The 17,414-nt window shown below is 44.0% G+C and overlaps 1 protein-coding gene across 13 annotated transcripts in view; it reads left to right on the top strand.

Moving 5' to 3' along the window:
- Window positions 1-17,414, top strand: part of LOC127446823 (plakophilin-4-like) — a 266,393-nt gene that overhangs the window by 235,479 nt on the left and 13,500 nt on the right. For all 13 annotated transcript variants that reach the window (XM_051708085.1, XM_051708079.1, XM_051708078.1 and 10 more), the window contains 3 exons: window positions 16,130-16,303; window positions 16,908-17,058; window positions 17,218-17,410. In XM_051708085.1, coding sequence (XP_051564045.1) covers window positions 16,130-16,303; window positions 16,908-17,058; window positions 17,218-17,410 — 518 coding nt within the window. The remainder of the gene's footprint in view (window positions 1-16,129; window positions 16,304-16,907; window positions 17,059-17,217; window positions 17,411-17,414) is intronic.

Genomic DNA, 17,414 nt, shown 5'->3' with positions numbered 1-17,414 from the left:
ACAAAACTTATTGCAAGGAATGCAAAACTTATTGCGAGAGAACGCAAACTATTGCGAGGGAATGCAAACTTTTATGAGGGAATGCAAAACTTATTGCAAGGAATGCAAAACTTATTGCGAGGGAATGCAAACTATTGCGAGGGAACGCAGACTATTGCAAGGAAAGCAAAGTATTGCAAGGGAATGCAAACTATTGTGAGGGAACAAACAATTGCAAGGAACACAAAACTTATTGCAAGGGAATGCAAAATATTGCAAGGAAAGCAAATCATTTCAAGGAAAGCAAACTATTGTGAGGGAACGGAAACTATTGCATGGAATGCAAACTATTGTGAGGGAATGCAAACTATTGTGAGGGAATGGAAGCTATTGCAAGGGAATGCAAACTATTGGTAGGGAATGCAAACTATTGCGAGGGAATGCAAACTATTGCAAGGAAAGTAAACTGTTGTGAGGGAATGCAAACTATTGCAAAGAGCGCAAAACTTATTGAGAGGGAATGCAAAATATTGTGAGGGAACAAACTATTGCGAGGGAACGCAACCTATTGCAAGGAAAGCAAAACGTATTGCGAAGGAACACAAACTATTGCGATGAAACACAAACTATTGCAAGGAATGCAAAACTTATTGCAAGGGATGCAAAACTTATTGCGAGGGAACACAAACTATTGTGATGAAATGCAAACTATTGCGAGGGAATGCAAACTATTGCGAGGGAACACAAAACTTAATGCGATGGAACAAACTATTGCGAGGGAACGCAATCTATTGTAGGGGAACATAAACTATTGTGAGGGACCACAAAACTTCTTGCAAGAAATACAAAACTTATTGCGAAGGAATGCAAAGAGAATAAATTTCAGCAACTAAAAAAAACAATCCCTCCATGGGGCTCTTTATGTTTCTTTAAAGGAAATGAAATTAGATCTAAGGGGGAGAGATTGAAACTGCACCCGGTTGATGCACACTCTGTCGTGGGGACGCTCGTCCCTTGAGCACACACTTAATGCAGCTAGATTATAACGTGATGGCTCGCGATTTATTGAATCATAATGTAGGGCCTTGGCCCACTCAAAATGGCAGCAGAGACCGCATGGCCCTTTGTTCTATAATCAAAGGAGAGACATTGAACTCAGTTTCCCAGGATCCTTCACAAATTCTCAACTGGATGCGAAGTCCCGCCCATGGACCCAGTCTCAAAATTGCCATTGGTCGAAAGCGGCCTACGACCGATGACGTCATCTTGTCAATAAAACCAGCGGACAGATGAAGTTCGGGCTCTCTGTGCTAAGCTCTGCCTGGCTGTTAAGGGACATCTGTACTGTTTTGGACTGAGAACAAAGAGACCACGTTTTTCTAACCTCACCATTTGGCCACGGTAGAGTAAGATTAACTTAGCTTTGTTCAAGTCTTATAGTATACTTATAACAACCGGTTCAGTTTCACTGTAAAGCAACAGTAAATTTATTTTGAAAAATGGAAAGGCGACCAGTTTCCCTTCTCCCTCTTTTTCATTCAACGTTGACTACTTTCTGCATTCTTCTCCATCGCTGGATCCGAAGAATAAAGCAGAGACACGTCTTTTCGCTGACGAGCGTAAGACAAGGGACCATCCAGACCGTTTCTCCTGACCGCTCAATGCAACAGGAATTCCAACAGACAACCCTACTGAAATCACACAGGATTTCCCAAGTAAGGCTTGATATCTGGGCAGATTTAGTTTAGAAGCTCCAATTTGGATCTAACCCTCCATTTTGAACCTGATCCTCCATTTTGATTCCTTTGTTACCGCATCTGGACATACACACACACGCTAGCATATAGCTCCCCTGTTAGTTTAGGATTTCCTTGATTTATTTTTGGATTATATTCGGATAGTATTGGCTGTGTTCACTACTGCTTGATTATAATAAATCTTGTTATATTATAATAAGTACTCCTGTTTGTTTTTGTTTGAATATTGTGTTGAAGCCAACCTCTGCCACGCGAAGAACTCCCAAGTTACCTCAGAGTACTGTTATTTTATTGGTGTTAGAAACTAACTGTAACTAGATTACTATTAGATTTGTATACCAATAATTGTACTAGTTTTTCCCCTTTTTGATTATTTTGATTAACAATTAAGATACTCAACCTACAGGGTAGATTTTGTTTTATGAGACTCAATCAGTAACTTGTTATCATTTTTCTCTTTTCAAAGAGTGGTGCCCCAAGAATAGAATTTAATGAGTTAAATTCTGTTTAATTACTATTTAATTATTTAATTGTTATTTGATTATTCCATAATTAATAACAATTAATTATTGATTATTTCTGATAGTAAAACTGATTTAAACAACCAGTAGCACCTACATAATAATTGGTGCCCCGTGTGAGGATGTGATAATTGTTGGCTTCCTCCAATATTCTTGCAAATAACTAAATATTTTAGAGTAGCCAAAGGTTTCCCCTCTTGGCTTCCTTTTTCTACAGGAAGTTCAAACTGCTAAGACACAAGGCCGGTTGTGGTTGTGAATCATTGCAAGTGTTGTGTTAGTGGTTGCTAGTTTGGTACTAATTCATTACTCCTTCTGTTTGTGTTTGAGAGATTCAGTCACTAGATACTAACAAAGTAGTCTGACGTGCTGATAGTCATACTGTGATTATTTCACCTAAATTAGCAGCTCAAGGAACAGTTAATAATACAAAGCAGTTGCTCGTGAGTGACAGGTAAGTGGTTCCCCCTGTGCATTCTTTCCTCAGGATAACGACTGGTGTGTCAGTGTTTTCCACAGAGCAGCAGGTGTCGTAAGTCGCCACCCTCAAAACTCAGCTAAGTTTCAGAATTGTGAACTCATAAAGAGTTCCTATAGGGGTCCACTGGACATCACCCTCTCACCTGTCAAACCAGGGAGATACGAGTAGCCAGTCCCCATCAGCGTCCGGAGCTGAAACTCCCAGGTCAGGTGAGGAAACCTCACTGTCCAACTGGGTCGCTGACCTCCTCCTTGTCTCTAGAGAAGAAAGGGAGGAGCTTAACAGCTACACACCATCTCAGTGTGATGCTGAAATGGCTGCCGTGGTAGATAATGCACACGATCCTCAAGGGAAGGTAACCACTATCCAGGAGGTAGTTGGTAGGCTGTTTCTACTTTACCACCACAAGGCCCAGTTGCAAATAGCAACACTCAAGGGCGAGGTAAAGACACTTACAGCCCAGTGTAGTCGGCTTGATGCAAGCAATCACGCTTTACATCAAGACCTCCAGACTACAAATACTATGCTGGAGGAGTGTGTAGAAAGACTCCAGTCGGCTGAAAAGGAAAGCCGAGAGGTCGCTGATGACCGAGTCCAGCAAGAGAGTAGAGACATATGGGCCAAAGCTCAAGAAGTGCTCCGCTACCCCATCTTTGACCAGAGTGGGGCAGAGGAATCAGAGGATGGCGCTACGGCGAAATACCCTACCCCTGGTTCGGGTAGTATTTCAAAACCGTTGCTCCAACTCCCGGAGTTAGAGCGCATCCCTGTTCGGGACGTGAGTCCACCACATTTCGGGGGCAAGGCCACATTTTGGCAATCTTTCCCTCAGGCGTCTTTTAGGCCCCGCCCCAGCAGGACGCCTTCCTCCCCACAAGGAGGAAGTGGTCTCACCCAACGCCATGGCAATGGGAGCAGGCACTGGTACTCATCCTCTGACGAGTCAGATGGATACAAGCGGGACCAAGACATAGGTCTACGCATGCACCAGCTTGACTCCTTTGCGAAGGACATAAAACGTTTCGACCCAGCAAGCCGCGATTCAAATGTCAACGATTACCTTAGGGAAATCGAACATTGTCTTGCCGACTTGCCTCATGCCTCTGCGCGTGAGAAGTTGAAACTCATCTGGAAAACAACTTCCAGAAGCGTCCACGCTTTCGTTGAGACTCAACCACCGTGCATTCAGCTATCCGAGGCTTTGCAGGGTTCTGTGCGAGGAGTACTCGCCATATACTGATGAAACATCAGCCACCCTCAGTGCCATCTGCATCCAACAGAAGCGGTTGGAGCCTCCTAGGGAGTACTATAGGCATTTAAGGAATGCATACTTCCAAGGAAGTAATGAGCCAGGTCTGGAAGAAGAGCGAGGATTCAGGTCTCTCTTCCTCCATAACCTCCACCCCTGCGTGCGAACCCACGTTACACTGATGTGTAATCAGGGTAGACCGACCATGCAGGGAATTAGGAGGATGGCCCAAATGACTTGGGAAACAGTCATGCGTCTGACTAATAAACCAGAAGACGATGTCAGAGTCCTAGACATCCAGTCTTCAGAGAGGGCAGACTTAGGGCTTGAGGGCTATGAAATACCTCAGCCTAGAGTAAGCTGTGAAGCAGCAGCCCCAAAACGTTTGCCCAACCACCCACAGGGGGGTTGGAGAAACCAAGGGAATGACCACAAGGGTCCCTCCCAGGGTCAGAAAAAACAGAAAAAACAGAATCCCTCTCCAAAGAAAAGGAATGTCGGGTTTGTAAAAAGCCCCAGACAGTGGAATGGAAACAAAGGGAATCATTCGGAGCCTCCTGGAAAGAGTGATCTGAAGCGTCAGCTCAGCCTCATCCAGAAAAGCCTAGCGGACATGACAAAGCACATCGAAGGGTCAGATGATGGGCACAAAAAACCAGATGGTGACAGTCTGTCAGCGTGAGTAGCCCATACACTTCCCTATTCTTTCCCCAAAGTCTAATTTGTAGGCTGGGAGAAGAACACAGGGAAGACCCAGATGCACCCAGTGGCAGTCATGCCCAATACCCATGCTCCGCTTTTTAAATTTTTGGGAGACCTTGTCCACAAGGGTAATGCCAGACGCATATACACCTCAGTGTCGGTAGGAAGGTGTATAGACATCCATGCGTTACTGGACACTGGGTCTGAAATCAGCCTAATGTGCGAGGAGACTTTCGCAGAAGTCGCCAGGGCAATGCTCTCTCATGGTAAACCACTGCAGACAGAGTCCTGTGATGTAAGCCTTGTCAGCTACACACAAAACAGAGCCCCCATCACAAAACATGCTTGGCTTGATATCACCTTCCAGGAGACGACCCTCAATCATCCCATTTACATCTGTGCTTTTGACACAGAACAACTCCTTATCGGCCATGACCTGCTGGACCGACTGGCCCCGCTGATCGACTGCCTTTGCGGGCACATGTGGGCCCAGGTCGCAACCCCGAATCCGGTCCATCTAGCCCACAGCCGTCACGCTTCAGACGACCTGGTCACTTATATCCAAAAGTCAGGGGAGACCACTTGTGACACTGTTCTTGAGTCAGCGCTTTGTCATTACCCAGACATCCAGACTCATCTTGGCTCTGAGCCTCTTGAGTTATCAGTGACTCCACCCACACCGCAGCTTGGTGGACCCGTGAGCACCCACGAATCACTCCTTTGCTCACTAGAAAACTCAAACCCAGCTTTGTACAGCCCCTGCATAGCTGGAGGCGTGCATGCTAAAGGTATCTTGATACCTGATGTGTTTGTCGCACTCTGGCCTGAGAAGTCTGCTGTTAGTCAAGCTTTGTATGACAAGTTGTGTCAGAACAGCTCCTCTCTGTCTTTCGTGCACAAAAGTCACCGCTTTCTTTCTGCAGAGTCACCGCAGAGGCCCATCAAGGCTATTGGGATATGTGCTCTTTCCATTCAAATTGGAAAGAAGAGGTTTACACACTTCATGAGTGTGATTCACCAACTTGATTCCTCACTCCTCGTGGGGGCCGATATCCTTGTTAGGTTAGGTGCTCTACTGGACACTGTCAACCAGGTCCTATGGTCTCAGGCAAGCATTGAAAATCATCCAGCAGCGGTTGATCCAGAACACATGTTGTCTGATCAGACCATCCCTCAGGCATGTCAGGCAGCGAGCGAGTTTGACCTGACTATCCCAGCTAGAACTGCAGGTGCCCCTGTCCGCCTCATGATCCTCAAGGGACAGATGATACCTGGTTCACAGGCATTCTTCCAACCCTTGTCATACTTCTGGGAACTCACCCTGACCGTCTGTGGTACACCTCTGCTTGAGCTGAACAACCGCTCAGCTTACTTGCTTGTCCAGAACCTAACAAACATACCAATTGTTGTGACGGCATGTAGACCATTAGGGTTGCTGATCGACAGCTCGTTTCATGACTTCGAGCTGACAGCGCCTGTGATTGGAGAGCTGCCTCCATCCTTGACGAGGGGGGAGAACCTCGAACCCCTCCTTCTCACCTTCTCGAACAAAATGATCACAGTTGCTTGTCATGAGGGGCTACATAATAAAGAAGTCTGCAGTACTGCCTTGGGCACGGAAAAGGACATGATTGCGTATGCCCTCACTGCTCACTCGGGTGACAAGATTTCAACTGGTGACGAAGCCGGTTCCCCACCAGAGGAACCTTATCTGGGATTCGAGGATGAAATAGCACAACAACTCACTAAGGCAGACGCCTTAACGACAGAGGGTCAGAGACAAGAACTGCGGAAGTTGTTTCACGACTTCCAACAGATCTTTTCAAGGGATTCCAATGACTGTGGAATCACCGAACTCCATACAGTTCGTATCCCAACTGACCCAAATGCACCACCCACATTCGTACGCCAGTACAGAATTCCTTTAGCTGCCTACGAGTCAATCCAAGAGATACTTGACACGTTGCTGAGGAAACGCATTATTCGGGAGTGTAACTCCACATACAACTCCCCATTGTGGTCGGTGTTGAAGCCAAATGGAAAGTGGCGCTTGACAATTGACTATCGACAACTGAACAAACAGGTCCCTCTTTCATGATGGCCCATGATCCACCTGGATCAGGAGCTTGCGAAAGTGAAAAGAGCCTGTTTCTTTTCGACCGTCGATGTGTCCAATGGGTTTTGGACAATGACAGTCGACCCAGTAGATCAGTACAAGCTGGCTTTCTCTTTTGGCAATCAACAGTTCACTTGGAACCGATGCCCATTCGGATATTCAAACTCTCCAGCTGAGTTTAATATCTTCTTGCACAAAACCATGAGTGATGCTGCTGCCCATGGCAACCTGATCTATGTGGATGACATCCTCATGCAAAGTCAGACATTTGAAGAACGTCTGACTGAAATATGATACGTGCTCAGCCAGCTTTCCAGCGCAGGAGCCAAGCTGGCCCTCTCCAAGGGTCAGTGGTGCCACACCAAGGTTGAGTACGTGGGCTTATTGGTGGGTGCCAATGGCATTGAACCCCAAGCAGGGAGAGTTCAAGCCATCCAAAACATCAAAGCCCCAACCGACATGTCGGGACTCAGGAGCTTCTTGGGCATCTGCAACTACTCCAGACAGTTCATCGAGGACTATGTGGAGATAGCCATTCCCCTTACTGAGCTCCTCCGGAAAGACAAGGTCTTTGAATAGGGAGACCCTCAAGAGCAGGCTTTCAGAGAACTGAAGCAAAGCTCTGTTCAGCCCCTTGTTTTGCCTACCCAGACAAGGATAAGGAGTTTCATTTAGAGGCGAGCTTCTCCTCCCACTGCCTCAGCGCCGCCCTGGCACAGAGGTATGACAAAGAGAACCGAGTCGTTGCCTACGCAAGCCGACCTCTGAGCAGTGTAGAGCTGAAGTTCTCTGACTGTGAGAGAGCCCTCCTAGCCACAGTCTGGGCTGTGGAACACTTTCACAGCTACATCGGGGGTCAGAAGGTAATCATTGAAACTTGCCACCAGCCTGTCTCCTTCCTCAATAGCCAGCGGCTAAGAGAAGGACGAGTGTCCAACAGTCGCATCGCGTCATGGATGATGGCACTACAAGGCTACGACATCAAAGTCAGGTACGCTCAGAACCACAAGATGGCTTTGGGTCAGGGCCTGGCTGAGTGCCATCATTGTGACTGCGAAGGACAGACAGGTTCCCCGCCCTTCCTCGTTACCACTCCTTCTCTTCCCTCAAATCATCATAACTATGATGAAACCATCTGTCAAGACCTCCCGAAGGTTTACGTGGATGGCTGCTCTTTTCACCATGAGAGCCAGACCCGAGTTGGAGTGGGCATAGTCTGGGTCAATTACGTTGTTCATGTGCCAGACAGTTACCAACTTGGTGCAAAGACTAGCCAGTACGCGGAAATTGCCGCAGCACTCATTGTGTTGCAACAAGCCGCTAGGTCGGCTATTGTGCAGTTGGTAGTCTGCTCCGACTCTTAACTACGCCCGCCACAGTTTCATTTCACACTTCCCCACGTGGAAAGAAAATGGCATGAAGAATGCCAGAGGTAAAGAGATCAAACACTCTGAACTCTTCTTGGCTTGTGACCAACTCGTGACTGACCGAGGGATGACTGTGTATTGGAAGAAGGTCAAAGGTCATTCACAAACTCTTGGCCCCGACAAAGAGAGCAACGATGAAGCTGATCGTTTAGCTAAGCGAGGTGCAGTAGAGGGCCCACTATGGGAATTCAAGGAGGAGTGGCTCCCTAAACCACTATCATGCTCGGTGAATGCTCTCACCCATAGACAGGAAAGAGAGAACCGGGAAAATCCCCAAAACTGCTTGCAGACTGTGAACCTGGGTCAACAACCGGGCGATACAGACTTGAGTGCCATGCAGGAACGGCACCCGGTGATCCAGGCAATCTGGCAGCGGTTGATGGAACCTCAAACACAACAGGTCCTACCATCCTCTTTACAGGACTCAAAAGAACTAAAAGCTCTTTGTAAGGTACAACAACATCTGAAACTTGAGAAAGGCCTGTTAGTCTATGTTCCCGATGGTCCAGGTCCACCCCGGTGGGTCATTCCGACCGACCATAGGGGGGTGATGCTAATACATGCCCACGATGCACCCATTGGAGGTCACAGGAGCTACAAAGCTACCTACTACACCCTCCAACAGGTTGCGTACTGGCCATTTATGCTCAAAGACACTAATGCCTACGTAAAGGGATGTTTGATCTGTTGTCAGGTCCATCCTTCCCGGCCACTGAATCAAGCTCCGCTGCAGGTCAAGGGAATCACGTTTCCTTGGTCCAATCTGCAGATGGATTGGATCGGACCAGTACCCAAGTCGGCGCAAGGAAACAAATACCTCCTCACTGTCACCTGTGCATTTACAAAATGGGTGGAGTATTTGCCAGCTCTACACCCAAAGAATATACGTTCGTTTAGACCCTTGGGATGTGTATCGCAAACACATCCAGTTACCTCCACAGATGACGGAGGGCAGGGTAAGCAGAACCCAAACCCAGGACACAGTTGAACATGCCAAATTGACAACTGTCCATATCCTAGAACAACTGCAGAAATTCCTAGTCACAGAGGAAGAACTCAGTAGGAATAAACGACCAAAGCGGTTCCTCGGTGGCCTGCTAGTAGCAGCATCGGCCATTGGTTCCCTGTCCTCTATCGGCCTTTCGGCTGCCAACTCCATCAGTCTCAGTACACTCCAAAGACAAATGGGTGAACTTAATGAGGAAATGCCAGAAATCCAAGAGAAACTCCTGTTACAACAAGAACAGTTACAGGATCTGGGTAAAACCCTACAGGGTACCATACTCACTGTAAACATGCACTCAGCAATTCTAAATAACACTTTGCATGCTCTGAATGCCTTGTCAGAAGTTGTGAGATCAGACATAACATATGTGCTAATGGTTAGAGATCTAATGCATGACCTTGTAAGGGAAATTAGCATGTAAGTTAACAGCCTGAGTGGGGGAAAGATCCCATCCTACCTAGTTCCCCTAAACATGGTTGAACAAATCCTTAGATCGGCCACTACCACCGTTGTGCAAACTTCTCAGATACATCTGGCATACAGCCTTGGCAGTGCAATACCCATCCATGTAAATCAGAACCTAGAGATAGGATTTATCCTTAACTTACCCATTATAGAGAAACTGAAATCCGACTGGAATCCATATTGAATGTTGGGTTTTGGAAGAATAATGTACATGTACATATCAAAACACCACCGGTGCTTGCCTACCACGATGATGACCCCTCTCTCTACCTTATTCCCAATCTGAGCATGTGTACGAACACCAAGGACATACATTGGGTTTGCCCCAGCAACCCCTTTATCAGAGATATAACCGACCACCTGTGCGGTCTGAGGGCTGACACCCCAGAGCAAAAATGCCAGCCTAGTATGTTTGTTAAAGACGAAGGGACAGAATCTAGGGTAGAAAGAGCTGGTAGACAATGGCTTGTCAGTACCCCTGCCACCGAGATCCCAATGTCATACGACCGTCATGACACAAACACTAAATTAACAATCCCAAACCAAATGGTGTTCTTGAAGGTCCCACAAGGGGCCACTGTACATATAGCTGACATTGTCCTCCACCATCTCAGTCCAGAGAGACACGATTTAGAGATTGAGATGATGGACGCATTCAGAGGCCACAACCTCACTATTGATGACACCCTTCAACAACAGCTTCTAGCTGAAGGGACCAAATTAGTAAAGTTCAGTCTCAAATCAACTGGGCTCACGACTACATTTTTCAATTGTATAGGAAAATGATCGTCTTATCAAGAACACCCGATCAGTTTGACTGCCCTTGGGCTCCTCCTTAGTGGTTGGATCATCACGGCAGGTATCGCATACGCTATGCACAGACACATCCAAACACTACACACTAGACTGGATGCAATGACACTCATTCCACAGCGTTTCAAGCTCCTGTCTACCCCTCTATCACTAACTGTTCCTAACTCTGCCCAGGAACAGTTATACTAACTGTAACAATCTTTCCCATTTTCCTTTTCATAATCATTGAAAACTCAGGGATAACAAAGGGTTGTTGCAATGTTTGATGTGTTTTACCAATGTGAAGTGCTGTTTTGATAGAAATTATGTTAGCTAGTCTAGTTAGAATTCATCTGCCTAGATGTTACCTACTATGACTGCCCAGGTATCAAAAGCCTTTATGAACTGCTAATATTTCCAGGAACTAAGCTCATGCAAACCCAGGACACATGGACTGTACAACTTTCGGGTTGCTCTCAAGGACTGAACTGTTCAACTTGCTCTCAAGGACTGTGGTAGGAACCCCAGCCTTAAGACCAAAGGGGGGAGGTGCAGGGCCTTGGCCCACTCAAAATGGCAGCAGAGACCGCATGGCCCTTTGTTCTATAATCAAAGGAGAGACATTGAACTCAGTTTCCCAGGATCCTTCACAAATTCACAACTGGATGCGAAGTCCCGCCCATGGACCCAGTCTCAAACGCTATTGGTCGAAAGTGGCCTACGACCGATGACATCATCTAGTCAATAAAACCAGTGGACAGATGAAGTTTGGGCTCTCTGTGCTAAGCTCTGCCTGGCTGTTAAGGGACATCTGTACTGTGCACCTACTGAAGGAGTTTTCCCTCCGTTTTTGACTGAGAACAAAGAGACCACGTTTTTCTAACCTCACCATTTGGCCACGGTAGAGTAAGATTAACATAGCTTTGTTCAAGTCTTATAGTTTACTTATAACAACCGGTTCAGTTTCACTGTAAAGCAACAATTAATTTATTTTGAAAAATGGAAAGGCGACCAGTTTCCCTTCTCCCTCTTTTTCATTCAACGTTGACTACTTTCTGCATTCTTCTCCATCGCTGGATCCGAAGAATAAAGCAGAGACGCGTCCTTTCGCTGACGAGCGTATGACAAGGGACCATCCAGACCATTTCTCCTGACCGCTCAATACAACAGGAATTCCAATGGACAACCCTACTGAAATCACACAGGATTTCCCAAGTAAGGCTTGATATCTAGGCAGATTTAGTTTAGAAACTGTGATTTTTTCTTGTGAAACTAAGTCATATTTTTGATTCTAAATGCTGATGTTTTGAGTATATATGTATGTTAAACTCTGCTCGCTGTTTCGAGTTGGGAGATTTGTTTTTAGTTTCTTTTGGGGTTACGTTTGTTTTGTTGAGTGATCTGAACTAGTAATTCAGTCCCGCTGTTACGAGCGGTTACTCTTAATTAAACTGCATGCACTTTTCCTCTCTCTCTCGCTCTTATTCTTTCTCTCTCACTGATATTCATTGATTGAGCGGCGCTGCGGTTTGTGTTCGACTCAGGCTGGTGAACCAAATTCTCCCGCCTGTTTCGTCAGTTCCTTCGTGTGTCCACTCATTTCCACCCTCACGTGGTATCGGCTCCATTTTGGATTTAACCCTCCATTTTGAACCTGATCTTCCATTCTGATTCCTTTGTTACCACATCTGGACACACACACACACACACACACACACACACACTAGCATATAGCTCCACTGTTAGTTTAGGATTTCCTTGATTTATTTTTGGATTATATTCGGATAGTATTGGCTGTGTTCACTACTGCTTGATTATAATAAATCTTGTTATATTATAATAAGTACTCCTGTTTGTTTTTGTTTGAATATTGTGTTGAAGCCAACCTCTGCCACGTGAAGAACTCCCAAGTTACCTCAGAGTACTGTTATTTTATTGGTGTTAGAAACTAACTGTGTAGGGCTTTACTGGTTGTTTAGATCAGTGTTACTATCAGAAATAATTAATAATTATTTCTTTAGTTATTAATTAATATTTAAATTAATAAATTGGATCTAACTCATTAAAACCTCATATGGGGCTCCAGTAAATGTAGTGTGCTACATTTAGGAGCAAGTTTGGTTATTAGCAATAATTAATAATTATCAAAGATAATTATTAATTATTAAAATCAATAGAACATTGATGAGAATCAATGTTAGCTTTTTAAAATCCTTTAAATCAACAATTATCAAAGATAATCGTTAATTGTTAACATCGATGAAACATTAATTTTTCCGTTTTTGATTATTTTGATTAACAATTAAGATACTCAACCTACAGGGTATATTTTGTTTTATGAGACTCAATCAGTAATTTGCTATCATTTTTCTCTTTTCAAAGAGTGGTGCCCCGAGAATAGAATTTAATGAGTTAAATTCTATTTAATTACTATTTAATTATTTAATTGTTATTTGATTATTCCATAATTAATAACAATTAATTATTGATTATTTCTGATAGTAAAACTGATTTAAACAACCAGTAGCACCTACAATAATATACTGTATGTGTCACTGTGCATTTCTTATTGTGAAGAAAATTGGCAATGCGCAGCTTTATTAATAAGAGAGAGTTTTGTTTTTTTTTTTGTGAGTTAAAGATGGACTGAAGTGAACAGAAAGGTGAGAGAGGTTGTCTTTGCCCCATTACACACTGAAACAAAATACATTTTTGATTTATTTTTGTTTTGGCTTGTTTTCCAAAAATAATATCTTAAACTCATTTAAAACAACGTACATTTACTTTAGCAGTTATACTACAGAATAAAAAAATTTTATCTGAGAATGTTGAATATAATATTAAAAATACAAATATTTTAAAATATCTAAAAATCCTTAAAAACTGCACTTGCAGAAGTATAACCAAGTGAAAAAATACACTTATATACAAAATACACTTATATATTTTTTTTCCCTTTTCTCCCCAATTTGGAATGCCCAATTCCCAATGCACTCTAAGTCCTCATGGTGGCATAGTGACTCACTTCAATCCAGGTGGCGGAGGATGAATCTCAGCTGCCTCCGCGTCTGAGACCTTCAATCCGTGCATCTTATCACGTGGCTTGATGAGAGCATTACCGCGGAGACATAGCATGTGTGGAGGCTTCACGCTATTCTCCGCGGCATCCATGCACAACTCACCACACACCCCACCGAGAGCGAGAACCACATTATAGCGACCACGAGGAGGTTACCCCATGTGACTCTACCCTCCCTAGCAACCGGGCCAATTTGGTTGCTTAGGAGACCTGGCTGGAGTACCTCAGCACACCCTGGATTCAAACTTGTAACTCCAGGGGTGGTAGTCAGCATCAATACTCGCTGAGCTACCCAGGTCCCCTTCAGATACATCTCTTAAACCAAGTCTAAATACAGTGCATCCGGAAAGTATTCACAACGCTTCACTTTTTCCACATTTTGTTATGTTACAGCCTTATTCCAAAATGGATTAAATTCATTATTTTCCTCAAAATTCTACAAACAATACCCCATAATGACAACGTGAAAGAAGTTTGTTTGAAATCTTTGCAAATTTATTACAAATAAAAAATGAAAAAAAATCACATGTACATAAGTATTCACAGCCTTTGCCATGACACTCAAAATTGAGCTCAGGTGCATCCTGTTTCCACTGATCATCCTTGAGATGTTTCTACAACTTGATTGGAGTCCACCTGTGGTAAATTCAGTTGATTGGACATGACTTGGAAAGGCACACACCTGTCTATATAAGGTCCCACAGTTAACAGTGCATGTCAGAGCACAAACCAAGCCATGAAGTCCAAGGAATTGTCTGTAGACCTCCGAGATAGGATTGTATCGAGGCACAGATCTGGGGAAGGGTACAGAACAATTTCTGCAGCATTGAAGGTCCCAATGAGCACAGTGGCCTCCATCATCCGTTAATGGAAGAAGTTTGGAACCACCAGGACTCTTCCTAGAGCTGGCCACCTGGCCAAACTGAGCGATCGGGGGAGAAGGGCCTTAGTCAGGGAGGTGACCAAGAACCCGATGGTCACTCTGACAGAGCTCCAGAATTTCTCTGTGGAGAGAGGAGAACCTTCCAGAAGAACAACCATCTCTGCAGCACTCCACCAATCAGGCCTGTATGGTAGAGTGTCCAGACAGAAGCCACTCCTCAGTAAAAGGCACATGACAGCCTGCCAGGAGTTTGCCAAAAGGCACCTGAAGGACTCTCAGACCATGAGAAACAAAGATTGAACTCTTTGGCCTGAATGGCAAGCGTCATGTCTGGAGGAAACCAGGCACTGCTCATCACCTGGCCAATACCATCCCTACAGTGAAGCATGGTGGTGGCAGCATCATGTTGTTGGGATGTTTTTCAGCTGCAGGAACTGGGAGACTAGTCAGGATCGAGGGAAAGATGAATGCAGCAATGTACAGAGACATCCTTGTTGAAAACCTGCTCCAGAGCGCTCTGGACCTCAGACTGGGGCGAAGGTTCATCTTCCAACAGGACAATGACCCTAAGCACACAGCCAAGATAACAAAGGAGTGGCTACGGGACAACTCTGTGAATGTCCTTGAGTGGCCCAGCCAGAGCCCAGACTTTAACCCGAATGAACATCTCTGGAGAGATCTGTAAATGGCTGTGCACCAACGCTCCCATCCAACCTGATGGAGCTTGAGAGGTCCTGCAAAGAAGAATGGGAGAACTGCCCAAAAATAGGTGTGCCAAGCTTTTAGCATCATACTCAAAAAGACTTGAGGCTGTAATTGGTGCCAAAGGTGCTTCAACAAAGTATTGAGCAAAGGCTGTGAATACTAATGTACATGTGATTTCTTTTTCGTTTTTTTTTTTATTTTTATATATATATATATATAAATTTGCAAAGATTTCAAACAAACTTCTTTCATGTTGTCATTATGGGGTATTGTTTGTAGAATTTTGAGGAAAATAATGAATGTAATCCATTTTGGAATAAGACTGTAACATAACAAAATGTGGAAAAAGTGAAGCGCTGTGAATACATTCCAGATGCACTGTATCTCATATGTTGCTTCTCAAGTAAATGTATCTTGTTTTAAGGATTTTTAGACAATTCTAAATGGAAAACAAGACAAAAACACTTGATAACAATAGGATTTTTTGCAGGATTTTTTTAATTCAGTGAATGTCATTTAGTGGTATTTTTAAAAGATGATTTTGTCCTCTTTATTGTTAGTAAGCACATTTAATACAACCTTTTAAGTCAGGACACAAGCTGAATATTCTGTTAAGAGCTAATGATTAATCATTGCAATAATCGCCCGAATAGTCGAATAATCCTTCTAATAATCGTTAGATTAGTCGATTATCAAAATAATCCTTAGTTGCAGCCCTAATGACAACACGGGTTTAACTGACTTGATTTCATTAGAAGAAAGGGTGCTGGAAAGTAAAGTTTGGTTAGTACGGTAGGTTTAGCTTGAGGTAGGTCAGTTCAGGTTGATCTCTGACCAATATGTGTCTGTTATACTTGTATACTGTTTGTCAACTCTACATCAGAGTTTATAAGTACAATCACTAGTGTATTATAAATTGAAACACTGACGTTGTTTCTAACTGCTGTATGTGTGTTTTCATCATCAGTGGGATGGAGTAGGGCCAATTCCTGGTTTCTCCAAGTGTCCTAAAGGTGCTGAGATGTTGTGGCACCCGTCTGTGGTGAAGCCTTATCTGACCCTTTTAGCTGAGAGCTCAAATCCAGCCACACTGGAGGGATCTGCCGGATCACTGCAAAACCTCTCTGCTGGAAACTGTAAGGTGTGTCTGATGATACCCTCTAACCCACACAAAACCAGTTGTTGCAGTCCAAACAAAATACAGAATCCTCTGACAGAGTAGTTCAGCAAAATCTTTTGTTGCTATATTGAAGTGTAAAGTAGTGTTGATTACCACAAAAAATAATTTCAAATCATCCCTCATTTATTTTGTAATAAGTCAAAAATCCCAGTTAATGTAAGGCACTAACAATGGAAGTGAATGGGGCCAGTGCCAAAACATTAAAATACACTCTGTTTCTGAAGTATAGCCATAATGTTAACATTATAAGTATGTGTTAACATGATTTTTGTGCAATAAAAGTGCTTACTAACCTTCTGTGTAAAGTTATAATGTTACAGCTCATTGCTATGACAACGTAATGTCGGTAAACCCTGTAAGCAATTTTATCATACATCCATTTCAAGTACACTATCTGATTCTCAACAGCATGTAACAGATGCTACCAATGGATCTTAATTCATATTTACTTTAGAACATTCCTTTAATGTCTGTTATTAACATGTTCACACGAACCATGCAAATCAAGATCGACTTTTTTAATGAATCAATGAACCATTAACCTGTACTATGTGTGTGTCTGTAGTTCGCTGTGTATATTCGTGCAGCAGTGCGTAAGGAGAAGGGTTTGCCCATCCTGGTGGAGTTACTTCGCATGGACAATGACAGAGTGGTGTGCTCCATCACCACAGCGCTCAGAAACATGGCACTGGACATCAGGAATAAAGAACTGATCGGTGAGAGCACTACATCTAGAATCAGCTCAGAATAATGTACTCTCATATGCCCATCCTGTTCATAATCCCATGAAGAGTATATTTACACTAAGTTTCATGATTAACAATATTGAAAATTAGATTTGTATAAGAAGTGATTGTATGTGAATGATGTCTCAGGTAAATACGCCATGCGGGATCTGGTGAACCGGTTGCCGGGAGGAAACACCACGCTGCTGTCTGACGACACAGTGACAGCCATCTGCTGCACGCTACACGAGGTGACCAGTAGAAACATGGAGAATGCTAAATCCCTGGCAGACACGGGTGGCATCGAGAAACTCGTCAACATCACCAAGGGCAGAGGAGAGAGGTGA

This window comes from Myxocyprinus asiaticus, chromosome 10 (genome assembly GCF_019703515.2).
Source record: "Myxocyprinus asiaticus isolate MX2 ecotype Aquarium Trade chromosome 10, UBuf_Myxa_2, whole genome shotgun sequence".
In the NCBI taxonomy this organism is placed as follows: domain Eukaryota; kingdom Metazoa; phylum Chordata; class Actinopteri; order Cypriniformes; family Catostomidae; genus Myxocyprinus; species Myxocyprinus asiaticus.
This window is presented reverse-complemented; position numbering and strand designations above follow the sequence as displayed.